A 27,472-nucleotide genomic window follows, 5' to 3' on the forward strand; every position below is an offset into this window, starting at 1 on the left:
AAAATAAGGATAGTTATGAGACCCCAGGTTAAAATCACTTACTGTTTTTTCAGACAGAATTATAAAATCAATTTAATAATAATTAATGAAAAAATATAATCATGATTTATTTTAGTCCTAGGAAGCCATTTAACAAGGTCTCCTATGATATCTTCAGTAATAGGATGAATGAATGTAGTTGAGTGTTAAGGCACTTGGGTGGATTCACAGCTGCTGATTCGCTGCTGGCTGAAAAGCTATATACAAAGATGCTGATCACTGCAAACCAAAGGACGTTAATTATGTACATAAGACTGTACTTAGCATATATCTTTATTTATGACTTTTGTGAAGATACAGAAAGCATAAAGGTGTGCGTCAAGGAAATCAATATACCTATTTGGACAATCAGAAGTGTCACAACATTCTGGAACAAGAAACTTAATAAACTAGTTAAAGTTTAGTAAGAACCTATGTAAATAACTTCACTTAACTACATCAATACAGGATGTGGGCAATGTGATTTAATAGGAATTCATGTAAAAAAGACATGTGGGATTTGCTGATAGGAAGTAAGCATGAGCCAACTGTGTATTTCAGTACCAAAAAATGCTAATGTGACCTTAGGCTGCATTGCTGGAAATAGATGCCCTAGTCAAGGAAAGTGATCACCCCTCTGTGCTCTGCACTGTCAGACCATGTCTGTAATCTCCAAATTAAGAGGGACATAGGCACAATGGAATGTATTTAGGAGACTATGACTCAGATGGTTAAGAGCCTGGTAATTTTGTCAGACCAGAGATGCTTGAGGGAAAGTTGGGGATGTTTACTATACAAAAAAAAAAAATATCTGAAGGAGAGTCGAGAGGTTCTGTCAACTAAGCGTAGGTACTTAGGGAATATATTTTTTTAAATATATAAATATTTGAAACTTTGTCATATTGAAAGGGATGGGGCTTATTTTGTGTGAATCCTTTGGGTAAAGCTAGTACGAATAGAAGTGTTTTATAACAATTGCAAATACTGAATTATTGAACAGACTCCCTAAAACATAGTTATTGTAATGCCTTTGTAAAGCCATTCTTTATATGCATAAATAACCATAAAAATGTTTAAACCTTTTAATGCATAATTCTTACTTCTGGAAATCTATCCTTAAAAAATGGCCTAAATTAAGGGAAAAAAGGCTAATGCATAAAAATAATGCTCATAGTGTTATATATAATATGAAAGATTAAAAGAAATATGGTCAACAGCAAGAACTAATTATTGCAGAGACATTCTATACAATATTTCAGTCATAAAACACAACAGCTAATAAGATTGCATGGTAGTATTAAAAATATTTATGACCCAATTCAAAGTAAAAATCTACCTAATTTAGTGAAAAACTATGACAATTCAAAGTGAAAGATACCAAATTATATTCAATATATTCATCATAATAGCAATGATAATTATAGCTACCATTTATTAAATTTATACCTTATGCCAGATATTGTTCTAAGTGCTTTCCATATACCAAATAACTTAATCCTCTCCATTAAATATAGCATGAACTTTGGAGCCAGACTTCACAAATTCAAATCATGTTTTTGTCATTTACTTAGTTGTATGATTTAGGACAAATCACTTATCTTTGTTTCTTCATCTGTAAAATAGAAATAACAAGAGTACCTACCTCACAGTATCATCACAAAATCTGAATGAGTTAATGTATATAAAATTTAGCTCATTGTATATGCTACTTAAATGTTGGTTGTTGATGATGATGATGATGATGACTTTTTCAGCTGACAGGACTACTCAATGTAAAACATAGATTAGGGGTGCCTGGGTGGCTCAGTCGGTTAAGCATCTGACTCCTGATTTTGCCTCAGGTAATGATCTCACAGTTTGTGGGATCGAGCCCCACATTGGGCTCTACGCTGACAGTGCTGGGTCAGCTTGGGATTCTCCCTCTCCCTCTCTCTCTGCCCCTTCCCCACTTGCTCTCTCTCTCTCTCTCTCTCTTTCTCTCAAAATAAATAAACTTAAAAAAAATCCACATAGGTTAAAAAGGAGTTCACCAAAAACCAAATTACATTAAGGACATTATGGTTAGTGTTCTTTCTCCGAAATTTTTAAAGATTTTTATAACATGATTGATTAAATTAGTTTTAGAGATAAAACAATTTGAAGAAAAGTAGTGAGCCTACTATTTGGAAAATATTTAAGTTGAGGCTACATAGATTGATCAATGTTTATTAAGAACATTCTATATACCCAGCATTTACATCAGGCCCTGTGGATATGAAATGGATCAAACACAATGGTTTTTAGATTGTTTAAAACTTAGGGGGGAAGCAAAACCATAAATGGATTATTATAATACTCAATAGGTCAGAACTTGGTGCAACTTCAGCAAGGTATTAGAAGCAAGGAGAAACAGCTCCTTTGATAATTCAAATAGCTCAGGGTAGCTGGAGTAGAAGTCAAAACTGTCAAGCTAAACAGAGTCTAGATCAGGAATGTTCTGATAGTCTAGTTTAAGAATTTTAGATTTATTATATGAAGGGGAGAGTTGGGAACCACCAGTGCTTTAAAGAGGGATGTGATATGATCAACTGCTTTATGAAGCTTGTTTGCTTGCAGTGTCATGAATACATTTTTGGGAAAGGGGCAAATTAGACTCAGAGAGTGAAAGTAGGGGTTTCTCGACCCAGACGAGAAAGGAGGATCTGAATTTAGGAAGTGGAGAGGAAAGGAGAACCAATTCTACAAATACTTAGACTATCAGCTGTCTTAGTTTGAGTTCCCCCAAAAGCAGACCCTCGACAAGGACGTTGGTGCAGGTAGATTTAGGGGAGTCAATTCAAAGCACAAACAAATGTGTTGATAGGGAAAATGATAGAGGGAAGGAAGAAAGGCCAATAGAATGCACTGATAATGTGTTAACTTCTGTAGGCTTCTGGGCTCAGTCTTGCTGGGGACCATCTCAGAAACTACATGGAACATATGTGAGCATTCTATGAGCATGGTTCAGGTGCTAAGAGTAAATGCTATTGCCTTAAGAGAGTACAGAGTAAGAGAGCTAAAGGAAAAAAAAATAGCACTTAAGATTTTAATGAGCAAAGGAAGAAAACTAGTAGCAGTGTCCAGAGAAGGAGAGAGACAATCAGAAAACAGTGGTATCACAAAAGCCAAAGAGGGAAGAAAATAAAGAATGGGAGTGTAGAGCAGACTTCAGTTCAAGAGTTTTGCTAAAAATGAGGGAGATGGATCATGCCAATGTGTGTGGGTTTCTTTTTTTCAGGCAAACCATTAAGGGTTTGAGGTGGATTTAAATTTATTATGGAAGGCATCTGGATATGGATAAATTATCTTAAGAAAAAGCTAGTAACAAGAGAAAGGCCAATATTACAGAAGAGAAAAGAGATCCCCTGAGCTGGTAGAAAGTGTGGATCCAGAAGGACAAATTTGTCTTAGAAATGAGGAAAGGCCATGGATTCCCTAGGCAGGGATCTGGGTGGCCCAGTATCCAGAGGTTTGAAACTGTGGTAGATTGCTTGGAATTTTTTTCACTTTTGCAATGTGACATTGTCCTTCACTGCCCTTCATTAATGCAGAATCTGTTTTGCCTCTTGTTGGAACTGGGACTTAGTTGATAAATAGAAGGCAGTCGAAATAGAGACACTGTGACTCCAAAGGCATGAGTAATGTATAGAATTGTGAAATCAATACATTGTACACCTGAAGCTAATGTAACATTACATGTCAACCATACTTCAATAATTTTAAAGAATGTATTACAGATTCCACTTCACTCTTTTTTGGAAATCTAAGACCACACACTGTGAAGAAGCCCAGTTTAGCCTAATGGAGAAGGAGAGGCAACATGGAGGAGAAGCAATGTTTCAGCTGACAGCACAGACTGCCAGGCATGTGAGTTAAATCGTCTTGGGCCCTCTAGCCCCAAGTGAGGTACCAGATGAGCACTCATGCAGTTCCCACCTATGCAGTCCTCAAAATCTTGAGAAACAATATAAATTATTGTTTTAACTCATTAAGTTTTGAGATGATTTGCTATGAGCAAGAGATAAGTGAAACAGGAAGGGAGGATAAAGTTTTAACCTTGGGCCCGTCCCTCCCTTCCTTCCTCCCTTCCTGCTTCCTTCCTTCCTTCCTTCCTTCCTTCCTTCCTTCCTTCCTTCCTTTCTCCCTCCCTCCCTCCCTCCCTCCCTCCCTCCCTCCCTCCCTCCTTGCTTCCTTCCTCTCTTCCCTTCCTTCCTCCCTTCTTTCTTTGGAAAATAGTAGAAACATGAAATTTAGGGACAGAGGTAGTAGGGTGGTGGGCTTGTGAAGAGTAATGAAGATTTAAACTGTCAGGGCATACGTAGGCCAGTCATGCAGCCCCTCAGGCCAAGATAAGGTCAGGGATGTTCTGGAAGTTGTTTCTAGTGTAGTTATAGGACAGGCCTCCAAAGACACTTCCAACTCTAAGATTCCATCATCCAAATAGAGCAAATTATTAGTGTGTAGAGGAGTGCTGATTAGTTTAGAAAATGTACCATTAAGTGGGGGAAATTTAGGACAATTGATGAAAAGTGAATTCTTTTTAAAATTTTTTTATTTTTTAAAGTTCATTTTTGACAGAGAGAAAGAGCGTGCATGCACAAGCTGGGGAGGAGCAGAGAGAGATGGAGACAGAGAATGTCAGGCTGTCAGCACAGAGGCTGACAGGGGCTTAAACCCCACAGACCATGAGATAATGACCTGAGCAGAAATCAAGAGTGGGACGCATAACTGACTGAGCCTCCCAGGTGCCCCAGTGAAAAGTGAGTTCTGAACAGCATGTTAATAATAAAGTTACTGTGAACTCTAAAACAGGAGAGAGATCATGGATAGCTCAGGAAAAAAAGGTGGAGACAGAAGAGTGACGGCTTTTAAAACCAAGGTGATGAGGAAGCACAGGTGGTTGGAACACAGTGTGAAGCTGCTGCATAAACCGGAGAAGAGAGGCTGAGAGTGGTAAGAAGCAGACCTTAAAGATAAGGCTCTGTGGTTTATATTTAATGTCTGAGGCAACAGAAAGCTCCTAGAGTATGGTGATCCCTGGAAATAGCAACTGGAAACATGTCCTATTGTGTATTCTGGATAAGCAAGCACTGAGGAGTGAGAGCTCAGAAAGTGGTTGTGTAGAAGCCCAGGATTCAGACAGGGGGTGTGAAAGCTGGGATGCAGGGTGAAAAATGGGTTAGCAGGAATAGGATATAAAACAAGTTTGTGTGTTTTCCTAGGAGCTATTTGTTCTGACATCAAGCTTGCAGGTCTATTCACTACTTAATCCTAAATTAAGTCTCACTTTTCCCACGCTATATAAAAATAACAAGATCCTAGAAAAGTATCAGCATAGTGTTTATGGAATTTCAGGAATCTCCAGCCTTCTCAATTCCCATTATCTTGCTATATTTTTTTCTTGCATACTTATCAGATTCTGACCTACCTGTTTATTAAGTTTATGATTTATGTTTTGCTCCTTCCTTCCCCAATAGAATACAACCTTTACAACAGCAGGAACTGTCATCTTATTTTGTTCACTTATATACCCTTAATGCCTATAACAGTTCCAGAAACAAAATAGCACTCAAGTGAAGTGAACAAATAAGACTATGTCAAAAGCTCTAAGAATCTGAATAAGGCAGACCTGGCAATTTATGACTCATGTAACAGGCCAAGAAGTCCTAATTGTGAAGTCTTCTCCATTTTACAGGCTGAATATTTTGCACAGGCAGAATGCCACAGATGCCTTTGCACAAGACAGGGGGCATTTCTACAGGTCAAGGTTCCAGAGAATCCTTGTTGTTACAGGACAGAATTGGCTGAAAGTCAGAAGGCTGTAGTTCTACATCCTGGCCCTGACACATACTTGCTATATAAAACCTTTGGCAGTTCGTTCTCAGAGTGCCAGTTTCCTGTCTAGAAAATGAGGATGGTAACAATGATATCTGCTGAAACCCACAGGGTCAAATGTGAAGACTCAAAGCACATTGTATCATGAACTATGGATATTGTTATTTTAAATTTTAATGCAAGTTTGCTTTAGCTCATTAGATTTTATTTCTATTAGATTTTTGGTTTTTTTCATGGCAAATGCATTTCCATTGCCATGATCTGTGTGCAGAGTAAGAGGACTAAAATTAAAGAATGTTCTGGATCTCATTACTGACCTCTAGAGAAACACCTCGTCAACTCGAAGATCATCAAAGTGTGGGAAATAATTCTCTCTACACTCACTCTACAATGACTAATTCTAATTCTCCTTCACTCATTCTAAAAGTTCACTCTATACTCTGTTCTTCTCCATGAAAAAGGTCCAATCGTAATAAAATTTAGTAACCTGAGAAATGTTTGCTATTCATATAGTCATTCTTGTCATTATGATCATTATTTTATTTATTTGAAGAGTAGCTGGTCTGTGACGTCTCTGCTCCATATTTATTTTTTTTCTCTGTAAAAGATAGTTTTCTAGAGATTGTTGTCTCGTATTTACATTATTTCATGAATATTCCTTTCACCTAACTCTTTTTTGATGTCCAAGCCAAAGCAACTATCAGAGTGCCAAGTACCCACCAGGCTTTTTTTTTTTTAATGAATGGAGTGTTTGGTCATCTTAGAGAATGAAGTTATATAGTGGACCCATTATCTGCAGTGCTTTCAGTCATGAAAGGTAGAGGGGTGGAAATGGGGTGAGCCAAAGAAATGACAAGTTTAGCAAGGAGAAAAATTCAACTTCAGAAGATATTATAAACAATGCAAAATAAATATTACATTAAAGTTGTAAGAGAAAACGTGATAGAACCTTTGAAAAGTCTTTTTACGCCAAGCCTGAATAGGCTTTACTTAAAACACACATACAACAGAAACAACATCAATCACACGAGTTCCTTAGTAAACCTTACCTGGCATCATAGGGGAAAGGCACAAAGCCAACATATTTTGATATATATTGGATGGAGGATTGGCTAGGAAGGAATCTTCTTCATGAAAGCCTACTTTGAGAGATAGGCCCACTGAAGTCACTGAAGCCCCCACTGAAGCCACTGAATGGTTGCTGGAACAGCAGTTAAAAGGGCTGATGCACATATTAAAAGGAATGAAGCAAAGGAGCCACAGAGTGGAAAGCCCTGAGACCCAACATCTTGTATTTTCCCATTTGGCAGAAACTTTGCCATACTGGTGATTACCACTAAATCTGGAAAGCTTGTGCAATGCGGAGCACATTTAAGTTTCTTCTCTTCAAAGAAAATTATTAAACTAATTGTGTTCTTTGTGAATTTTTCTGAACCACATTGCAATTACTTGGATGTTTCATCTCATAATGAACAACGGCTGATCTTAATCAGAGATATAATGTGTTCTGCTACTGAGAAAACATGTGGTTTTCTGAGCCAAAGATAAAGTAAATTACATGTCACGGTCAACTTCTGAAAGGTAAAGAGGGCATAAGGCTGCCTTTCCTGTTAACTGTTAATTCTTTCCAAGGATTAAAGTAAGGCTTTCACATGCACAGACTGCACTTATAATGTACCAACAAGTCTTCCTTCTTTAGGCATACTTCAACCAAGATGTAATATGGGTCAGGGTGATTTTTTTAAAAATCTGAGGTTGATGGGCTTCCAAAACCTGAGTAGTAAATATGATTTATGAAGGTGCCCACCTCCGGAGAAAAACTGAATAACAAAACTCATATTCTCCCAAATATGACATTTATTCCATAGTCCATTTCTTAAAGTAAGTATGCACACTGTCTGATTTTATAAACGTTTACAGAATATCCAAAGATGTTTCTAAAATTTATTTCACATTACCAATGCCTGGATCCCTTTAGAACAATAGGCTGCTACAATGCCATCCTTCAAGGTTTGGACATTTAGATTTTTGTAGTTTGCTTACTTTTAAATTCACACTGCTTTTGTTACTCTGGTATTTCACACCTTTTATATAAGATCATTGTAGACATGGAACGTCAAAGTGGAATTAAATTATCTGACATTCTTATACATTCAAACGCTCACAAACTCTCACGTGTATACTAATACATAAAGTCTAAAACTGCAAAGATTGTTATTATCAGCACTTACTTTTTAATATAGTTCTAATAAAGAAAAAAAAGCACCAGCCTAGGAGTGGAGAGACAGGAGTTCTATTTTCAGCTCTGGCCCTGAGTAGTTACATTTCCCTGTGGAAGTCACTTACAAAAAACAAAAACAAATCCTTTATTGAAATATGGTTGACATATTAAAAGTTGTACGTACTTAATGTATACAACTTGATGAGTTTGGAGACAAGTATACACCTGTAAAACTATCACCACAGTCTATGGCATAAACATATCCATAGCCTCCAAAAGTTTCCTCCAACCCTCTTTAGTTATTATCATTATTAGTATTTTGTGATAAGAACACTTAACCTAAGATCTACCTTAGCCAATTTTTAAGTATATAATACAGTATTGTTAACTACAGGCACTGTGTTGTACAGTAAATCTTTAGTATTTATTCATCTTGCATAACTGAAACTTTGTACCCTTTGACAAATACTTTGTTTTCCCCTCCTCTAAGCTCCTGGTAGCCACCATTCTACACTCGACTTCTAGGAGTCTGACCATTTTAGATTCCTCATAAAGATGAGATTATGTAGTATTTGTTCTGTGTCTGGTTTATCTCACTTAGCAAAATGTCCTCCAAGTTCATCCATGTTGTCTTAAATGGCAAGATTTCCTTCTTTTTTTAAGACTGAATAATATTCAATTGTATGTATATGACACATCTCAAAAATCTATTCATCCATCAATGGACTTTTAGATTGCTTTCAAGTCTTAATTATTGCAAATAATGCTGCAATGAACATAGGTGTGCAGATATCTTTTCAAGATCCTGATTCCATTTATTTTGTATATTTACCCAGACAGCTGGATCATAGCGTGGTTCTATTTTTAATTTTCTGAGGAACCTCTATACTATTTTCCATAGTGGCTGCAATTTACATTCCCACCAACAGTGCACAAATATTCCCTTTTCCCCACTTCCTTGCCAACACTTATCTTTTGTGTTTTTGATAACAGTCTTAAGAGAGCTATTTTTGACATTATTTTTGCATGTGTGTGTGTTTGTTTTCTCATTAATGATAACAGGGAGTTATACTAGATTAAGTTGTTCAGCCAACAAATAACCATTGAATGTATATGATGTTTAAGGCCCTGTGCTAGATGCTGGGTAATGCACAGAGTTGCAAGTGGGAAGCAAAACCAGTCCTTGCTCTCTAAATATTTCCTCCAATATATTAACTTCTCCCTCTTATCTATATTCCATTTCAAGTTTCCAACGACATTACTCAAACCATTTAAAACCATACTTACCAACTTCCTGATAAAACTTATTTTCCCTTTTGTGTACATTTGTCTCTGAATGACTACCCATTTTCCAACCATCCAGTGTAGAAATCTTGGAATATGTTTGATTCCTCCTACACCTTCATTGGACACTTCCAAACTTCCACCAGGCTTTGATGGTTCATCTAAATTTATCTTGCCTACACTTTTCTTTCATTCCAGTTCTCTCTAACCTAGCTTGGGACCTCATCTGTTAAGCACCAGATTGCTATTCTTGCTTGCCTATAGATTCCCCAGCTTTCAGGCACTTTTTTCTCCAATCCAATTATTTAAATGTAATATTATGTGATTTCCTAAACCAAGTTTCATAAATGGTTCTTTTTTTTGCCCTTTTAAAATATAATTTATTGTCAAATTGGCTTATATACAACGTCCAGCGCTCATCCCAACAAGTGCCCTCCTCAACGCCCATCGTAAATGATTCTTAATGTCTGTACTTAGGTCCAAGTTTCTTCGTCTGGCTTCTAAGGTCTGCCATTACCCTTTCCCCTCTACTCTCCCAATGTCAGTCCTTTTTGCTTACCAACACACTCACTTCTCAAATCTATGTCCCTGCTTATGTGGCTTCCCAGATTAGAGTGGCATTGCTTCTTCTCTTATTAAAAGTTAAATCATCTTTCAAGACTCAGCTCAAGAGTCAAGAATCACTTCCTCCTTCTTTTAACTCCCATTGATTTTACAGTCTTTATTATACTGATTAGCACTATTCTTTATTTCTAATTATTAAATATGAGCCCTCTATTAGGTTATAAACTTTGTATTTGTCTTATATCTCCATAGAATGTAGCATAAGCTAGACACATGGGATGTATTACATAAGTACTTGTTGCTTGATTGGCCCATAGTTTATGCTATGGCTAAAGAAAAACTCTAAATAACCCACCAACAAACATTTGTACATAGACAAGCTATATTTCATCAAGAAAGCAAAATGTATAAGGCACGATCTCTAACCTAAAAAAAAGTTAATATATTATTACTAACATTATCTCACATGTGTGTACAAAATTCTGAATGGTTTGTCTAAAATTCAATTCAGTGTAGGCTCATTCAGAAAGGCCATTAGCAACATCCCCCCCCCAAGTCCCCCGCCCCAACCTTATTTTCCTATCTACTCTGTGCACTCTTGTTTCTTTCCAAATGATGGTTTGGCTCTCTTCCTTTACTCATCTACACATTCACCTTCTTCAAAGACAAATTCATGACATCAGGCCTCCATTCAGCCTGATTTTGCATTTTCCTGTTTTTTTATTTTACAGGTATCTTGAGAGAGATTCAAGAATGTAGAAGGCGGAAAACTCACAATAGGATGGGCTTATAATTAGGGACAGAAAGAAACTAAAGAGATCAAATGGGTGTACCATTTGATGAACTCTTTATTACTGGGGAGAAATATGAACCTTTATTACTCTACTAAGATTCATTCAGGTAACTAAGGACTGCTGATAACACATTGCCCTAAAATCAGGGAGCCTGGACTAGATAATAGAGTAAGTTTAAGGGATTTCCTCACATCAGAACATGAAAATCAGACTTTCATAACATAGGTTAAAAAATTTTGAGTCTCCTTAAGTTCATTTTAAGTAAGTTGTTTAAGTCTTTAAGGCTTGTTATTTGTTATATTTCTCTTTATTTAAAAACAATTGTTAATGTTTATTTATTTTTCAGACAGAGAGAGAGAGAGAGACAGAGAGACAGAGAGACAGAGAGTCAGAGTGTGAGCGGGGGAGGGGCAGAGAGAGAGGGAGACACAGAATCTGAAGCAGGCTCCAGGCTTTGAGTTGTCAGCACAGAGCCTGATGCGGGGCTTAACAAACCCTTGACAAACCTTGACAAACCCATCTCACAAACCACAAGATCATGACCTGAGATGAAGTTGGACATTTAACTAACCGAGCCACCCAGGTGCTCCTGTTATATTTCTCTTTAAAATTTATGTGACTAATAGTAATTACTGAAAAGTAACTTTCATATATATTTTATTTAAAAGTTAAGCTTTTTAAAGAAAAATATACACTGAGTTTCAGTTTGTTATAGCTTATGTCCAAGGAGAAGCTCCGCCCGCTCACATTAATCTCTGAGAAGCAGAGCTCCTGGAATTGCAGGCATAATGCCAGCAGAATAAAATTGGTGTCTAGAGCGATGACTTTTCCCATTTAACCTTAGAAGGGGTGGGGATGGAGTGGTAAGTAAGTGAGAGTACAGGATGGAAGGACAGAGAACATATAATTCATACTCTATTATTAGATTTCTCACCTAAGATATTTGTAAGGAAAGTAGAGACTGAAATGCTTCCAAAAATTCTAGTTTGTACCTAGGATATAATATTTGTACATAGAAAATGTGAGAACTCAAGTTCTTACTATTGATCATTTTGGGGAAATTATGATCAAATTAACTGTAAAAGATAAAGTGAAACATCAAAAATCCATATCTTTTTATTTGTGAAATATAGTAGAGTGATTGATTACTGTTTTCCTAGGAGATATAAATCTCTCTTTGTTTATTCTTTTAGTTACTAGAATAATTTAATTTACTTTAAGTTATTAAACTGAAGCAAAGTTTAACAAATTCTTGGTCTTTTTTTCCTATAAGTTCCAATTTAAAAAAGGAACACTAAAAATTACGTTAAGTATACAGCAAAAGAGCTTTAATATTAATTTTGTGTAATTTTCAACAAGTTAAATGTGGTTTAAAAGTCATACCTAAAGTGAAATGAACTATTATCAAAGGGTTTAAAAGTGTATAAAAGAAATTCAGTAAAGTTCATTATGAACCATAAATCAAACTCAGTAGGTCAGTAAATCACCAAAAAATTAGTCCAATAATATTTTGTGATATTAACCCTTTCGATCTCATTGGGATCTCATCTGGCTCCCAATACTTGCAGCTGAATTTTAGCTATTCTAAAATGAGAACAATCAAAGAACCCTTGTCAGAATAACATAATTACAGAACAATGACTGTTTTGGACAAGGACCTTCTTTGAGGTCAACACAGGCTTAGAAATCACTAACCACTTCCTTTAATATTGCCAAGGAATTTTCCTTTTTTTTTTTTTTAACTGGGTCAGTTTCCATTACCGAATGATTAAGACTGCATTTTCTACCATACATAATTCATTCTGTTGAAGTCTCATTCATAAAACAGACTGTAGCTAAATAAGATTTTCCATTATCTTAGAAGAAAATTAAAAAACAACACAACAAAATCAACCAGCTTACCATTTTCCTTCTTCATTTTCATATTGTTGAACAGTATATCCAAACATGTCTTCCACTGGACCACTGAAGGTAATTGAATTTTTCACATCAACATTGAATGATACGCAGAAGCCTAAAACAACTTTAAGAGGGAAAAAAAAGTCCAGTTACACAGAGTTAACTAAGATTCCATCATGTTTTGAATTATGGAAGACATGATTAAAAACTGTGCTCTTATTAAAAAGAGCGATGATGTTCAAAAAAATGAGAACTGCAAGAAAGGTCTATGATATTAACCGCATTACTGACTTTAAACCAATATCATGGCTAAAGAATTCAAGTACTGACATTCGAACAAAATCCTATAGTAATTCAGTAGCTATACCATTCCCAAACCTTGTGATTTCAGGATGTGTCAGAGAGCTGGCAGAAAGTCATGCTTATTTGTGCCTAATGGGAGTTACGGATAGCTTTCCAGTAATGAGCCCTACAGGGAATCATGGCACTAATGAAATGTAAACAACTTCATTTTCCTGTTTTGACTACGCAAGTATCACCATTTAAATCCTCAGGACAGGAAGCTTTCTCCTTGCTGCTTCCAAAGGAAAAGCAAGCTGATTGTCTTCACCCAGAAATGGCTTCCTAAACAGGCCTGAGATTTGCTCTACATCCCTCTCAATCAATATGCTAGAATCCCCTTAAAGTGTTGTCGGTGGTGATAAACACATAGGTTGCCGTCGATGATATATCTAAATTAGATGACATAGCTAGAGTTTACTCAGTGCCTGGCACATATTAGATATTCAATGAGGGCTAATTCTCTTCCCTTTCCTTGTAGTTCAGGTAGTGAAAACACTTTACAAGTGAGACTCTCTCCTAAAAAGGGTTCTGAATGGTGCCAAATTCCATGTTTGGTACTAGTTTTTAAAGTATACTTGTGAAATCACAAAGTATTCCCCTCCTAGATGAAATTAAGAATTCTTTCCAAAGAGCACTCCCTTATAAAATTACAAAGCATCATAAAATACATTCAGAGGTGATTAAATTCACTGTCCTTTGTTAAAATCATGATATAGCTACACATATCCTGAAAAATTCTCTTTTCTTACTCATTATAAAGTCTTTCATAAATATAGTCTAAATTCAGACTCAAACTCATTCTATACTCTAATTTATTATTTTCAAATTTTAACATTATTAAGTTCTTTTTTTGCCCAGGGTTGTACCTAATTTATAGAAAATTTTGTCCTTAAAAAAAAAGATATTTATATATACTTGTTTATGAAAAAGGATACTTATGTATACCAATTTATAAAGTTGTCCTTGATTTTTCCAACTGGAAATAATCTTTTAACTACGAAACCATTCTCTTTCATCTTTTAAATATCTCTCATGAAAATAATTATTAAATACTATTTTATTTACATTGTAATTATCTGTGTGTGGTTTTCTTCCCCAAGATTAGAAAATTCTTAAAAGCAGAGACTCTCTTACTCATCTTTCTTATCCCTTCCCCCAATCTAGCACAGTTCCTTGTACACAGATGGGCAATAACATATTTGTAGAATGAACACATTGAAGGAGAAAGTGTACCAGTTGAAGTTAGAAGTGAACTGGCAACTGCTTCATTTTAGTTCAGAAAGACTTAATGGAGATGGAAATTTTCCAGTTAGATTTTTAAAGGGAGGGAGAAAGTCAACTTGGCAGTGTGAAGAAAATATGTCCCAAGGATTTGGGAGGGTTTCTGCAAGTAGTAAGAAGCAAAATGGGACAAATATGGTTACAATATCATAGAGAGATTTGCCTGGCTGGCGTGGAAAATTCAGAAAAAGAATGGATGGGTAGCATAGGTCCATTTATGTACATTTCCTGCTCATACTTCAAGTGTGATGAAGAACAGCTGGTTACCATCTTCTGCGTAATTGCCTTTCATATATTTGAAGACAGTTTTAAACACAGTTCACTCTACTCCAGACTATTTAGTCTCCTACCTATCTCTCACTGGTTTATTTATTTTTAAAATTTTTAATAGATCATTTTTTTAAATTTTTAAATATTTATTTATATTTGAGAAGGAGAGTGAGACACAGACTCCAAGTGGGGAAGAGACAGAGAGAGAGAGAGAGAGAGAGAGAGAGAGAGAATCTGAAGTAGACTCCAAGGCTCTGATCTGTCAGCATACAGCCCGATGTGTGGCTTGAACTCATGAGCTATGAGATCATGACCTGAACCAAAGTCGACTGAGCCACCCACGTGCCCTAAGATTATTTTTGATATGAGAGATACACAAAGTAGTATGTCTACAACAGGATTTCTCACCTCTAGTGCTATTGACATTTAGAGTCAGAAAATTCTTTGTTATGAAAGTCTATCCTGTGTATTGTAGCAGCATGTGTTGTCCTTGTCCACATGATGCCAGTAGTACTGCTTGCATTGTGAAGATCAAAAGTGTCTCCAGACACTGCCAAATTCCCCTGGGACCAAAATTGTCCTGGGTGAAACTCACTCTTCTGTAGATAAGGACCAGAACACCACCACCAAGAATGTTGTTGAAGATGATGGAGAAACAACTGGCCTGCAGACCAGTAGCATTTGTATCACCCAGAGCTTGTGAGGGATCCAGAATCTCAGGTTCCATTCAGATTTCCTGAATCACTGTCTCCATCCCCACAAGATCCCCAGAAAGTCCGATTCCTGTGAAGGTTTGAGAGGAACAAGTCTATAATATGGTACCCCTCTTTCATAATGTTGATACAGGTAACATAATTTACCTAACTTAAAAGTATTCACCATCCTTTAGACAAAAGGCGGGGGTGGGGGAGATTATCTTTAATCAGGGTCAAGTTCACCCCTCTTGAAGTATTTTTCCAGAAGTTTATTATCCTTACTGTATGTTGTCCCAAAGGCCATTCATGATACTCCTCAATATAAGACCAAGAGCTTTTGGTTTCCTTTTTAGGCCTGTTTATTCCACATGTTGTGTGGAATGTCCGGGGGTGTGTGCTGCACTTTTTTTTTTCTTCATTTCCTGTCCTCAGAATTCTACAGGCAATTTGCCCAAAGTGATCGTAAATCAGTCTCTTTCAAGTTTGCTAAGCCACAAAGGAGCCTGAAGCACAGGAGATGACATAAAAAAAATAGTTTACATCTTGTTCTTTTGATTTAAAGGAGCACATAAACAGTGAAAGCTTCTCGTGACTTTGAGTTCGATGTTCATTTTGTTATACTAAGTTGTCTTGGAACTTTCTGTACCAGAGGTAAAGCAAAAATCATACTTATTCTCCATCAAAGCCAAAAAACAAAAACAAAAACAAAACAAAACTGAGGTGGCTTAAGCAGTCATATAAGGTGAAAATGATGGGAAATAAAACATAGACAATAGTCAGATGTCAAAATGAAATTCTGATTTCCATGCAGCAGCAAAAGGGGGATTTTTCCCTTAATAAGCACAACATTGCATACTTATTATGTGTTGCTCTTCACATGCTCCTTCTCATATAATTTGTCCCAGGCCCTACAATGAAATAGTGTTATTATCACCACTGTACAAATGGAGAGTCAGAGGCTCAGGATAGCGGAGAAATTTGCCCACGTTTCCCCAGGATTCCCAAACATTCACCTGAATTCAATATCTACATCTTATCCCTAAAACTGAAAAGGGATAGAAGGTGATGCAAAGATGGGTCTAGAAGAGAGGCTACTATTAGTTCATGTAATTACATCTCCTGAGGGGCAAAATTGGGGAAGAGGCCCTTCTAGAGTGGTCATAGCTAGGGAACTGGGGATAAGGAGAAAGATTGGAATGAGGAGAGAAGTCATGGCTACAGAGCTCTAGATAAAGCATCATGAGGGACTTCAGTCAAAACATTCATGTTTAGGTAGAAAACAAATAGAAAGGCTTGCTCTCTTTCAAATATGGCTGTATGTGTTATATACCTAATATATCTACGGACTATGAGAAGGAAGAAAAATGAGGAAGAAGATGAGATTGTTAGTTTTGAAGGGTACCTCTTGTTAAAAAAATCATTTTGCACAATTTCTTTGCCCCAGGATGGAATTTGATTTGTAAGACAACTAAATGAGAGAAAGAGAAAAAAGAGAGGAAGAGAGGGGAGAAGTAACCTACAATCGTATGGTATTTTCTGCTTATAAACATTTTGCCACTTAGAAACATTTTCATATAAAAAAGGTATTGAGCTAGACAATAAACTGTGAAGGTTAGGCAAAACAGCAGTGACTATTCTTTTCTTGTGTGTTAGGAAACTGGAGCTCAGAGGGGTAAAGTGATTGGCCTAACATTAGGCTGTGTTAGTGGCAGAGACAGGACTTCAACATTTGTCTTCTGAGGTCAAATCACAGACGTTCCATGACAACAGTGCTATTGAGGTGGTCAGATTAATAAAAGTAAAAATAATAATCGAGGTCAAGAGAACTCTCAAATGGGCCATGAGGGCTCTTAATCATCTTGTAGCTTTGGATTATTTGAGGATAAGGACTGGCAGGAAAAGCTGAATGAAGGGGGCAAAGTCTGGGCATCTCCCAAGGGCATCGACTCTCTGGTCAAAGAAGACCTTCTTCCTCCACACATCCTCTGAGTTCCAAGAAAAGTCACTGCAGCCTGTTTGATTTTTTTGCTTCTTAATGAAAAAAGTCTGTCTTTCACAGGGTGGTCCAGAAATTCTGATCTAGTAATATCCAGACAAGCATTTAATAGCTAATGGAATTTTTAATATTTAAAATTCTAAGCCGAAGGGAAAATCAAATCAATGGTGACTAGGGATAGATATTAAAATGCTATTGCCTTTTTCAACAACTTCTTATACATTTATCCAATCTGGAAATAGGAGAAATCATGGTATTAGCATTATATTTATTGTTTTTAAAGAGGGAAATGCCATAATATTAAGATAGGAAATAGTAATAATTGTGTTATTATAGTTGATGGTTTTTAGAGCCAATTCTTTGATTGTATAGAAAGATGCTAATCTTTAGAGATAGATGAACCTAGTCTTAAACACAGCCCTTTCGTTTATACTCTGTATGTAATTATTCACATTTATTCAACTACTCCACAAATAGTCATCAAAATTTTACTTTAGGTTGAATATATACTTTAGGTTGAATATATAACTCTACCTAGAGGTAGAGTCATAAAAGATGGTGCTTCTGCTTTCAAAATACAGTAAGTGATTTAATTTCTATGAGCCTCAGCTTATATTTAAAATGAGCTTATACATGCTTTATAGGTATTGGTTGCTGTGAGAAATACACCTTATGTATGTAGCAATAGAGAATGCTCAATAAATGAGTTAATTGTGTTTGTAAGTAGAATCCAAAGAATCAGTTTACCATGTGGCAGTTGAATTTTCTTTTGGAAGAGGATTCCCCACCCCAATCCTGATGACAATTTGTACCTTGAAAAATGACACAGATGTGTTATATCAGTGGGGCAGGACATTGGGTTCATTGACTCATTTCCAAAAACAATTTCCTGTTTCCAAACTGGCTGCAATGACATGTGCAAATAAAATCTAAGATGAGGGCATCAAGCCTTCCAGGTGAAAGAGCTGGCCGAGGAGGAAGAGTGCAGATGATTCTTGTCCTTCCAGTCAAAGCTCTTGGATTCTCATCTCAGACCCTCAAGAATATTTATGATATCACCCAGGTTTTGAGCCAACAGCAAGACTTCTTTTACATCAATGCCAATCTACTCTCCTCTAACCTATTTCAAAGATTACAAGTGTATTCCAAGGACAGGATAAGCCTGAAGTGACTCTTTCAGTATACTCAAGCCATACTCATAGTCACAGCCTTGAGCCACCTGAGAATCAGATGATATACCTAGCCAGTGAAACCTGTGTGTGCAGAGCTGCAGAGTCCCCATCCTCCCCAAACCTCAATGTTGGTACATCCTGGGTCCTTCTTGTATCTCTTGCTGTGCCACAGCCTCTTGGTGGAAAGAGTTTATCCACCCCAGCTCAAGTGGATATAAACTCCGAAAATTATATATGCTCACTGTAACTAATAATGTGATACAATAGGTATTTCATATCACTTCAAATTTACTTTTCTTTCTCCCTAAATTCAAATAAAATATAGTCAACTCTGAGACACTTCAGGGGGTCGGAGGAAAAACACTTTAATGATAAATTTAGTGGAAAAGTTGAAAGCCTTTTCCTCACTTGTAATATATAATGAAACATCTTTATAATATCTGTGCTATAAATCTGAAATTTTTATTAGTGCATGCTCTTGGTGGCTAAGCGAGTTGGATCTCAATTTTGGTGTACGTGATTACCTTAAAAGATAAAATTTAATTAGTAGTGTAACTGGATCTGTCCAAAAATATTACAGTACAACATAATTCTAGTTGATTTGAAATATGAGATGATTATTTTTACAGCACCGCAATATGGAGAAAGACAAGACAAAGAAGTCCAATGGTGAAGACACAGAAAATAAAAATAGAATGAAACAAACAACATTAGAGCCTTGATATAGAATCAACACAAGTGTTTGGAAATGGCATCATGGTCTCAAATACAGGAATCCATATTTTCTGGAAAAAATATCAGATCTAACTCACTGCCTCCAAATAATTGAAACTTCCCTATACAGTTATGTAAGAGGAAAGTCTGGCTCCATCAGTCCCACCATTCAGAGCTCTTTCATCAGAAATGATGCAACATGTCAGAAAGATATCTACCAGTATCAGCAAGTCCAGAAAAGCCAATCCAAATAAACACCTCGATGTTCAAGCATTTTCCCAGTTTCATCCCGGGGGGCTGCTTTTTAACTTCAGCTTGCTGTAGTGAGTGAATTGTTTTGACTTCAGTGCTAACGTCCTGTGGGCCTCCAGTTAATACAAATGGTATTTGAACTTCAAAGTGAGTGTGTGTTTATGTGTATCTGTATATGGCTGGTGGGAAGGAGACAAGGAGGGCTAATTCTTGGCACATAGTAGGTGTTTAATACAAGTTTGTTAAATGAAACAGGATGGAATAAACAGAGAAATGAAGATTTCTCATATAAAGGTCATTCTGGCTGTAAGAACTTATACCCTTTTGTAAGTGCTGCCCAGAATATTAAAACTCCAATGGAGTGTTTCCCAAACATTCTTTGTTAAAAATCCCCCTTTTAAATTTTTCTACATAAGTTTGTTCTTCCACAGTGTTTATTTTCCTTTGTAGTATCTACAGACATCTGCTCTTTTCCCATATCCTCCCACCACAAATAATTGCCTGCTCTGCCAGCTCCTCTCAGACTGTCCCTTCTCCTGAAATTCTTAAACAGTCTTAGTCTCCCAACGCCTCCACCCTATCAGCATCATCTTCTGGCTCTGTGTTTTACAGGATAAAAAAGCTGCAGGACCTCAGGGGTCCCTGGACCTCACTGTGGGAAACAAGGCTCATGTGTTTGTGCAAGCAACGTGAGCACAGAACTCTTCTCCAGCTGCCCTGGCATCCTGGGAGCTGAACTCATGAATTTCTGTGGCTACACAGCATGCAGCGCTGCATGGGGAAAGGCGTACTACACTTCAGAGCGAGCAGGGTTGCATACTATTCAAGTATTTACTCAGAAATGGGAGATACAAAGCCTTTGGATGCATAAAAGTATGAATGAAAGTTGCACTTTTGTTAATGAAAACTTTTAAGTGGATTTTATTAGCTTACATATAATTTCTTCTCAGTGAGACAGTAAGGTTGTTTTTGTTACGATGTACAACACATACTTTTGAGGGCCAGGAAAGCAAAGAGGTAGTACGTAACGTAAAATAAATAGTTTTCAATTTACCTAGTAGTTTTAACTGGCAATTTCCAAATCCAGGCACTGTCAGGTTCCATTATTGATTCTCCTATAAATTCAACAGGACAATTTTTCTGGATGGCTTAGGTGTTGGCTTCTCAAATCCATACACATGTCTATTGGTTTCTCAAATCTTTACACATGTATAAATGTGAGAGATGTGGTTACTACTTCAGGTACTTTTATTGCTTCACTGAGACAGTGAATTCTACTTTGTTGTTTGTGTGTTTAATAACTCCAATGTCATTTAGGAAGTTTAAAATAATTCATTTCACTGTGTATACTACCTCTTTGCTTTCCCAATCTATGAAACTACATCTTGCGCACACTAGCAAAAATAACCTCAGGACCGGCAATGTGGCATTGGCTCATATATATCACAGGGAAGAAACTATATGTAAGTTAATATAATGCATTGATAAAATCTGTAAATAAAAGTACAACTTTTTATTCAGGTTTTCTCCTCAGGCATCGATAGACACAATGCATATGGTATCTGGGAAAGATGTGATTCTGAGATTGAACCAACAGCATCTCAAAACGTGAAAAAGGATTATCCAGTTACCTAATGTATACATGGTATAAAAAGAACCAAAAGCCATTCTCTCTTAATTGCACAACTTGTAGTTTGGAAATAAAATAGTTTAAGTGAAAACACACTGTATGTGTAACAAAAAAATGAAATAGAAATGAATGGAAAAATTCCAGTATGTGAAAAAAAATCAATTAAATTAAATTGTGATTATTTAGATTGGAAAATAATTACTGGCGCTTTGAATCGACTGTAGTATTTTTTCAAAGAGGGAGCATGCCTGGCCTTTTAAAAATGTCTTGATTTTTACGCAAGGATTTTAAGAACACAGTCAACACATAAAATGAAGTCGGTCCATATTTTATTTTGCTGTAGACCACAAAGGGGTATTGGATTTAACTTGCCTTACCCTTTCATTTTTTTGTTTGCCATATTGCTCAGAAGCAGGAGGCAAAGCATACAGATTTATAACATTTCGCTTTTGATGGAATAAGGTTATCTAAATACTTTCTGGTTTAACACACAAGTAGTCAATCATTACCATTAATAAATTAAGGGCTTCATGAAGCTAAGTAACAAAATTAAATACTATGCAAACTCTAACAGTATACCCCGACCAAAAACAAAGTCTATTAAGAAAACAATTGCTCATCGTAGAGTTACCCAGTTGTTTTAATTGGCAATTTCAAATTGTAGGCACTAAGAGATGCACTATTGATTCTCACGTACTATGTAGGCTCATTTTTCTAGATGTCCCTAATAATACACTATCACTTAAACAAAAGTGATTCTTTACAATTTTTCTCTCCATTCCTAGCTAATTATTATAACTAGTTTTCATTTAATCATTCATTACCAAACATTCTCTTTATTCAAAAGCCTTTTGGTACCTGCGCTCAATTTAAAACTTGTTCAGTTTATCAAGAGAAAATAATGGAAGCCAAATGCATATTATTTGTTACTCGCCTGAAAAAAAATTGGAAAATAAATCAGAAAGTATTTTAAAGGACACTGGGTTTGTTTATAAGAGATGAAGAAAAATCTCAGTAGCCTTGGAATGTTGAAATATTTCAGAAGGCAAGGGTCAATAGAATGCATGTTTTCTTTTCAGAGGGAAGAGATAACTTAATGATGCTTTCTTTTCTGTTTTGAGATAGCTCTAAATTTTGTTTCCTTAGTTATAATTGTTGTTGCTAACACCATGATGATCTTTCAGCACTGAGAACATTAGTTGAGCAGTAACGTCCTTGAATCCAAACTCTATTCCTATCTAGCAGCAGCATCTTTTACATTCTTTCCATTAGTCTCCTAGAATATCTTGTAATTGAAATAAATACAGATGTTATAATCAAAATCCCCAAGAACTGGCAGCCAATATTTTCCTTAAATGGAAGCATGTTGGTACTTAGAATCACAATTCTGGCGACTAAGTACTTGTTACATACAAGGATCCTGAAATTCAGGTAAAGGTTACCTCTGGGCTGGGGGCAAGAGAAGGAAGAGAATAGGATCCAAAAGGAAATAAAATTGTGGTTTTAACTTTATATATTTTTAGAAGAAAATGCTTACTTCCCAATCCTGATGTTTTCTTCTATGTGGAGGGACTTCCATGACCTGTAAACTTCTTGTCTGTATCTATATATCCCACCCTCCTTTCACACTTGAATAATTGGTGAGTTTGAAAAGAGAAGCTATATGGGTAGTCCAGTCTTCTCTTACTCATTTTCTCTTTGAAGTGAACCTTCCCCACAGAAAAACAAAAACAAAAACTAAACAATGCTTTCTTCTATTTGTCAGGCTCTGAGCTGGTGGTGGAGGGTAAGTGAGCTTTGTCTAAGGGTTAATAGGAATTTCATTCATCAGCTATGCTCCATTCCAATTCTTTGTCATTTCCCAGTTAGTTCTAACCTCAAGTGAGGAAGAGATTTCCTCATTTGGGGGCTCTAAAAAAATCCTAATAGGGTTTTATTTCTTATGAAGAATAAACAATTATGGGACAATGTTTAGATTTTACAAATCTGGGTATTGGGCACATTTGTGTTTGTTGTTATTCCTTTAATTTTAAAGGATTTTAAAGTATTTTATGATAAAAGAATTTATATTTTTTTCTATATAATTATCATTATATATTTGAAGATATGTTGTCATGATATAACTTTTCTAATTCTTTTTAATTTTATTGATTTTTAAAATTTCATTATCTTTTAACAAAGAATTAGAACAAACACAATGGTGTTCTCATTTATAGGAACTGCAAGGAGACACAAAATAAAATTACTTGAATGGATACTGTTAATTAGTTTTTACCATTTCCTATTTTCCACCATCCCTTCACTATCAATGACACTGAGAATAAGGGGTGGGGGTCAACAGAAGATATAAGAAGGCATGATTATGATAAGGGGGAGATATGATAATTTCAGAGGCAGGCAAGTTGAACAAGGGCATGGTGGAGATCTGGCTAAAGATGGTTTGCTATGGCAGTTTCCTCTTACATTCACACTCTGGTGGACATCACTGACAGTTGATCTCAAGGGCAAAAAAAAAAAAAAAAAATCAAAGATTTTAGAAATGAGATTAATACTGGGATACCTGGATGGCCCAGCCAGTTAAATGTCCAACTCTTGATTTTGGCTCAGGTCATAATCTCATGTTTAGTGAGATCGAGCTGTCATTGTGGAGTCTGCTTGGGATTCTCCCTCTCTCTCTCTCTCTCTCTCTCTCTCTGTCCCTCCCCCACTCACCAGGGGCATGAGGGTGGCTCAGTCAGTTGAGCATCCAACTCTTTTTTTTTTTTTTTTTTTAATTTTTTTTTTCAACATTTATTTATTTCTTGGGACAGAGAGAGACAGAGCATGAACGGGGGAGGGGCAGAGAGAGAGGGAGACACAGAATGGGAAGCAGGTTCCAGGCTCTGAGCCATCAGCCCAGAGCCCGACGAGGGGCTCGAACTCACGGACCGCGAGATCGTGACCTGACTGAAGTCGGACGCTTAACCGACCGCGCCACCCAGGCGCCCCAACATCCAACTCTTGATTTCGCTCAGGTCATAGTCTCTTGGTTCGTGAAATCAAGTTCCCCATTCAGGCTCTGCACTGGTGGTGTGGAGCCTACCTGGGATTCTTTCTCTACTTCTCTCTCTCTGCCCCTCTCCAGCTCAAGCTCTCTCTCAAATAAAGAAATAAACTTAAAAAAAAAAAAAAAGAAATGAGATTAATACTATAATTAGCCAAAGTTCACAATCTGCTTAACAAACACATTGGCCTGAAAAGGAACTGACTGCTAGAATTTTCACTATTTCCTTTCCAGTACTTGTCCACAGTCTAGTTTCTAGGACTGTGCTATTTATATGGATATCTCTTCCTCTTCAGAGAACTGCAGACAGTTCAAATCATGAAACTGAGAGTGATATTAAGAAAGAAACACATGTGCTGCTCCAGGAACTCATAATTCCTTACTCTGGGAGAAGTTTAACTAAGAAGTATGGAAGGCAGTCAGGTAACACTGACTTTCCACTGGCGATTTTTATTTCTTTAAACACTAGGCTCTCAGGGAAGACGTAAAAGAAACAAGTCATCATCCAGTTTAGAACTGTTCAGCGTGCCAGAGGTGTATTTGACATTACTTCTGAGAATATGAACACATAAAGATGGAAAGAAAAATGGCCAAGGAGTCGTACACTTAGCAAGTTTACACAGGATACAGCAGGACCATGGCAGATGAATGATAATGCATATTTGACAACTTTCCTCAAGTACTGCAACTTTAGGAAGCTTGCTGACTTCATCATTTCTCATGATTCCATGTCTTCTTGAAACTCTCTATTCTTAAATTATTGTATGGATCTTTAAAGGGACAGAGATTAGCACAACTGAATCAACAGCAACAACAAAGACCACACCCGCTGTCATCAATGGAATCCAATACTACATTTCCTCAGAAGGGAGCCCATAATATACTACAGAATGTTATGAGGAGATTTTTTTTAAGGCCTTAGAGTTAATGAAAATTTGTATCTTCTAAAAATATAAAGATAATTAAATGGCATTAGACTGGATACACCCTTTTATGAGGGAAGAGTCAGGATCCTGAGGGTTCTATATAGTTTATCCTAGTGAATATCCATTTTACTGTTTTTTTCCAAGATGGTCTTTTCCATCTAGTGATACAACACAAATGTAACATTCTCATTTTATTTTTTTTATTTTATTAAAAAAAATTTTTTTAACATTTATTTATTTTTGAGACAGAGAGAGACAGAGCATGAACAGGGGAGGGGCAGAGAGAGAGGGAGACGCAGAATCCGAAACAGGCTCCAGGCTCTGAGCTGTCAGCACAGAGCCCGACGCGGGGCTCGAACTCACGGACCGTGAGATCATGACCTGAGCCGAAGTTGGACACTTAACCGACCGAGCCACCCAGGTGCCCTAACATTCTCATTTTAAAGCTTTTGATGGCTTACCAAAACTAAACAAAAAAAGTTTAAGAAAAACAGCCAAACAAAACTAAACTCTTTGAGCAATGGGATCAGGAAAAAACAACAACAAATATATATATGTATATATATTTAGATATTTAATATAATTATATATTTATATAAATATATATGTATATATATAGTATATGTAATATAAAATATATATTATATATATTTCTATATAAATGTATATAGAAATATTTATGTATATATTTATATATAAATATAATTATATATTTGTACAAATATATATATTTAGATATTTCTGTTATAATAAAAAGGGTCTTCTTAATACCTAAAATATTTTTCAGTATTTAAACATGCTTCCAGGTTTCTAGTGATAGCGTTTATTCTCTATTCTGATACAGTGTATGTAGTAAGTGGTTATATATTGTATTTCCTGCTAGAAAAATCTGTTCGATCCTTGATCAAGCTGTTGAGTTCAGGGGAACCTGCACAGAATTAATTATGGCTTTCTAATATTTGACTGCTATAGTGATAAATCAAAATATATAGTTGGTAGGTATGAGACACCTTACCTATCATTTAATTTGGCCCTTCCGTTTCACCATAAGCAACTACCTTCTTTTGGCACCTATCTTACTCCAACCAAGGATTTCAGAAGGTGCTACCATGTTTTTCAGTGACACTGACATTGGCACCATCGCTGACTGGTCCAAGAATGAACATCAGATTTAAAATGAACCATCTAGGAGCGCCTGGGTGGCTCAGTCAGTTGAGCATCTGACTTCAGCTCAGGTCATGTTCTAGCCCCCCGTCAGGCCCTGTGCTGAAAACTCAGCCTGGATCCTACTTCCGATTCTATGTGTGTGTCTCTCTCTGTCCCTCCTCACTCCTGCTCTGTCTCTCTCTCAAAAATAAATATTTAAAATTAACCATCTAATGTCCCAGCCTCCTGGCCACAGTTGATTAATTCAATAGGGGCCAATCTGAGTATTCGACTCAGCTTGGCACCTTTTGTAGACTCTCCTGGTGGAGAAGACTATGGAACAGGACACTCAGGAACAGATGCAGATTAGATTCTTGCCAGGAAGCTAGTTTATAGTGTGAGAGAGTGAAATCTAGATGAGGGAAAGAGAGAGTTCTAAAATACAGAAGCGAACTGAGAGATTGTCTAGTTTCCCTTCAGCTTCATTGTTCCACTGTGGCTGGGAGAAAAATAGGGAAGAAGAATGAGACATGGTAGCTAAGAAAAGCAGATGGCTGCTATGGCCTGACTCAAATATTTCCTTCTTACTTTTCCCCCTTAAAGCCATTAAAAACTTTAAAAAGAGTAAGAGAGAAAAAGCGACCGGGCCTGCTCTGTATGTAGATGACAAGTATGTTAATAAATGTCTCTATGTGACAACATTCTGCATGTATTACATGCATTCAGCACACACTAATAAATGCCTATCAAGTGCAAGGTAGTGTGGAAGAGCTATGAGAGATTAAAAGATGAAATAAACATTAGCCTTGCCCTCAAACAGCTTTAGTTACTTGTGAGACATAAGACATAATCAAATAATCTTATGAGGTTCAAAAAGAAAAAAAAATCCCAAGGGCCGAAAGTGGTTGCTGCAATTGTGAATCCTGTAATCTGGATTCCAATTTTATAAATTCCAACAATCCTAGTTTTATTTTTTCTTTTCTATTTAAACGTTGAAAACGTCTGTGCCATCTCCAAGAGAATAGGGAATAGATATCTTGGGACTTAATTTGGGTAATCCTTTATGCACTATGAAAAATTGTGACACTTTTTAGTTGATTAGGCAGGTGATTAATTCCCTGGGAGGACTTGACACTTCATGTTAGAAAATGCTTTCAGTACTCTAGGTCTGTGTTCGAAGCATCACCAAAAGGTAAAAAAAAAAAAAAAAAAAAAAAAACCAAAAAAAAAAAAAGCCAGATGAAAACATGACACAGAACTCACACTGACTTTCATTGCCCAGATTTGAAGTTGAAATCTCCCATTATACAACATAAGAATAACTCATTTAAATACAGGCAAAAGGGCAGGGTGGTAGTGATGTCACTACAGA

General features: G+C 36.5%; 1 protein-coding gene across 2 annotated transcripts in view; it reads right to left on the reverse strand.

Moving 5' to 3' along the window:
* Positions 1-27,472, reverse strand: part of ITGA1 (integrin subunit alpha 1) — a 161,219-nt gene that overhangs the window by 91,575 nt on the left and 42,172 nt on the right. For both annotated transcript variants that reach the window (XM_047826785.1, XM_047826687.1), the window contains one exon: positions 12,637-12,757. In XM_047826785.1, coding sequence (XP_047682741.1) covers positions 12,637-12,757 — 121 coding nt within the window. The remainder of the gene's footprint in view (positions 1-12,636; positions 12,758-27,472) is intronic.

This window comes from Prionailurus viverrinus, chromosome A1 (assembly GCF_022837055.1).
Source record: "Prionailurus viverrinus isolate Anna chromosome A1, UM_Priviv_1.0, whole genome shotgun sequence".
In the NCBI taxonomy this organism is placed as follows: Eukaryota; Metazoa; Chordata; class Mammalia; order Carnivora; family Felidae; genus Prionailurus; species Prionailurus viverrinus.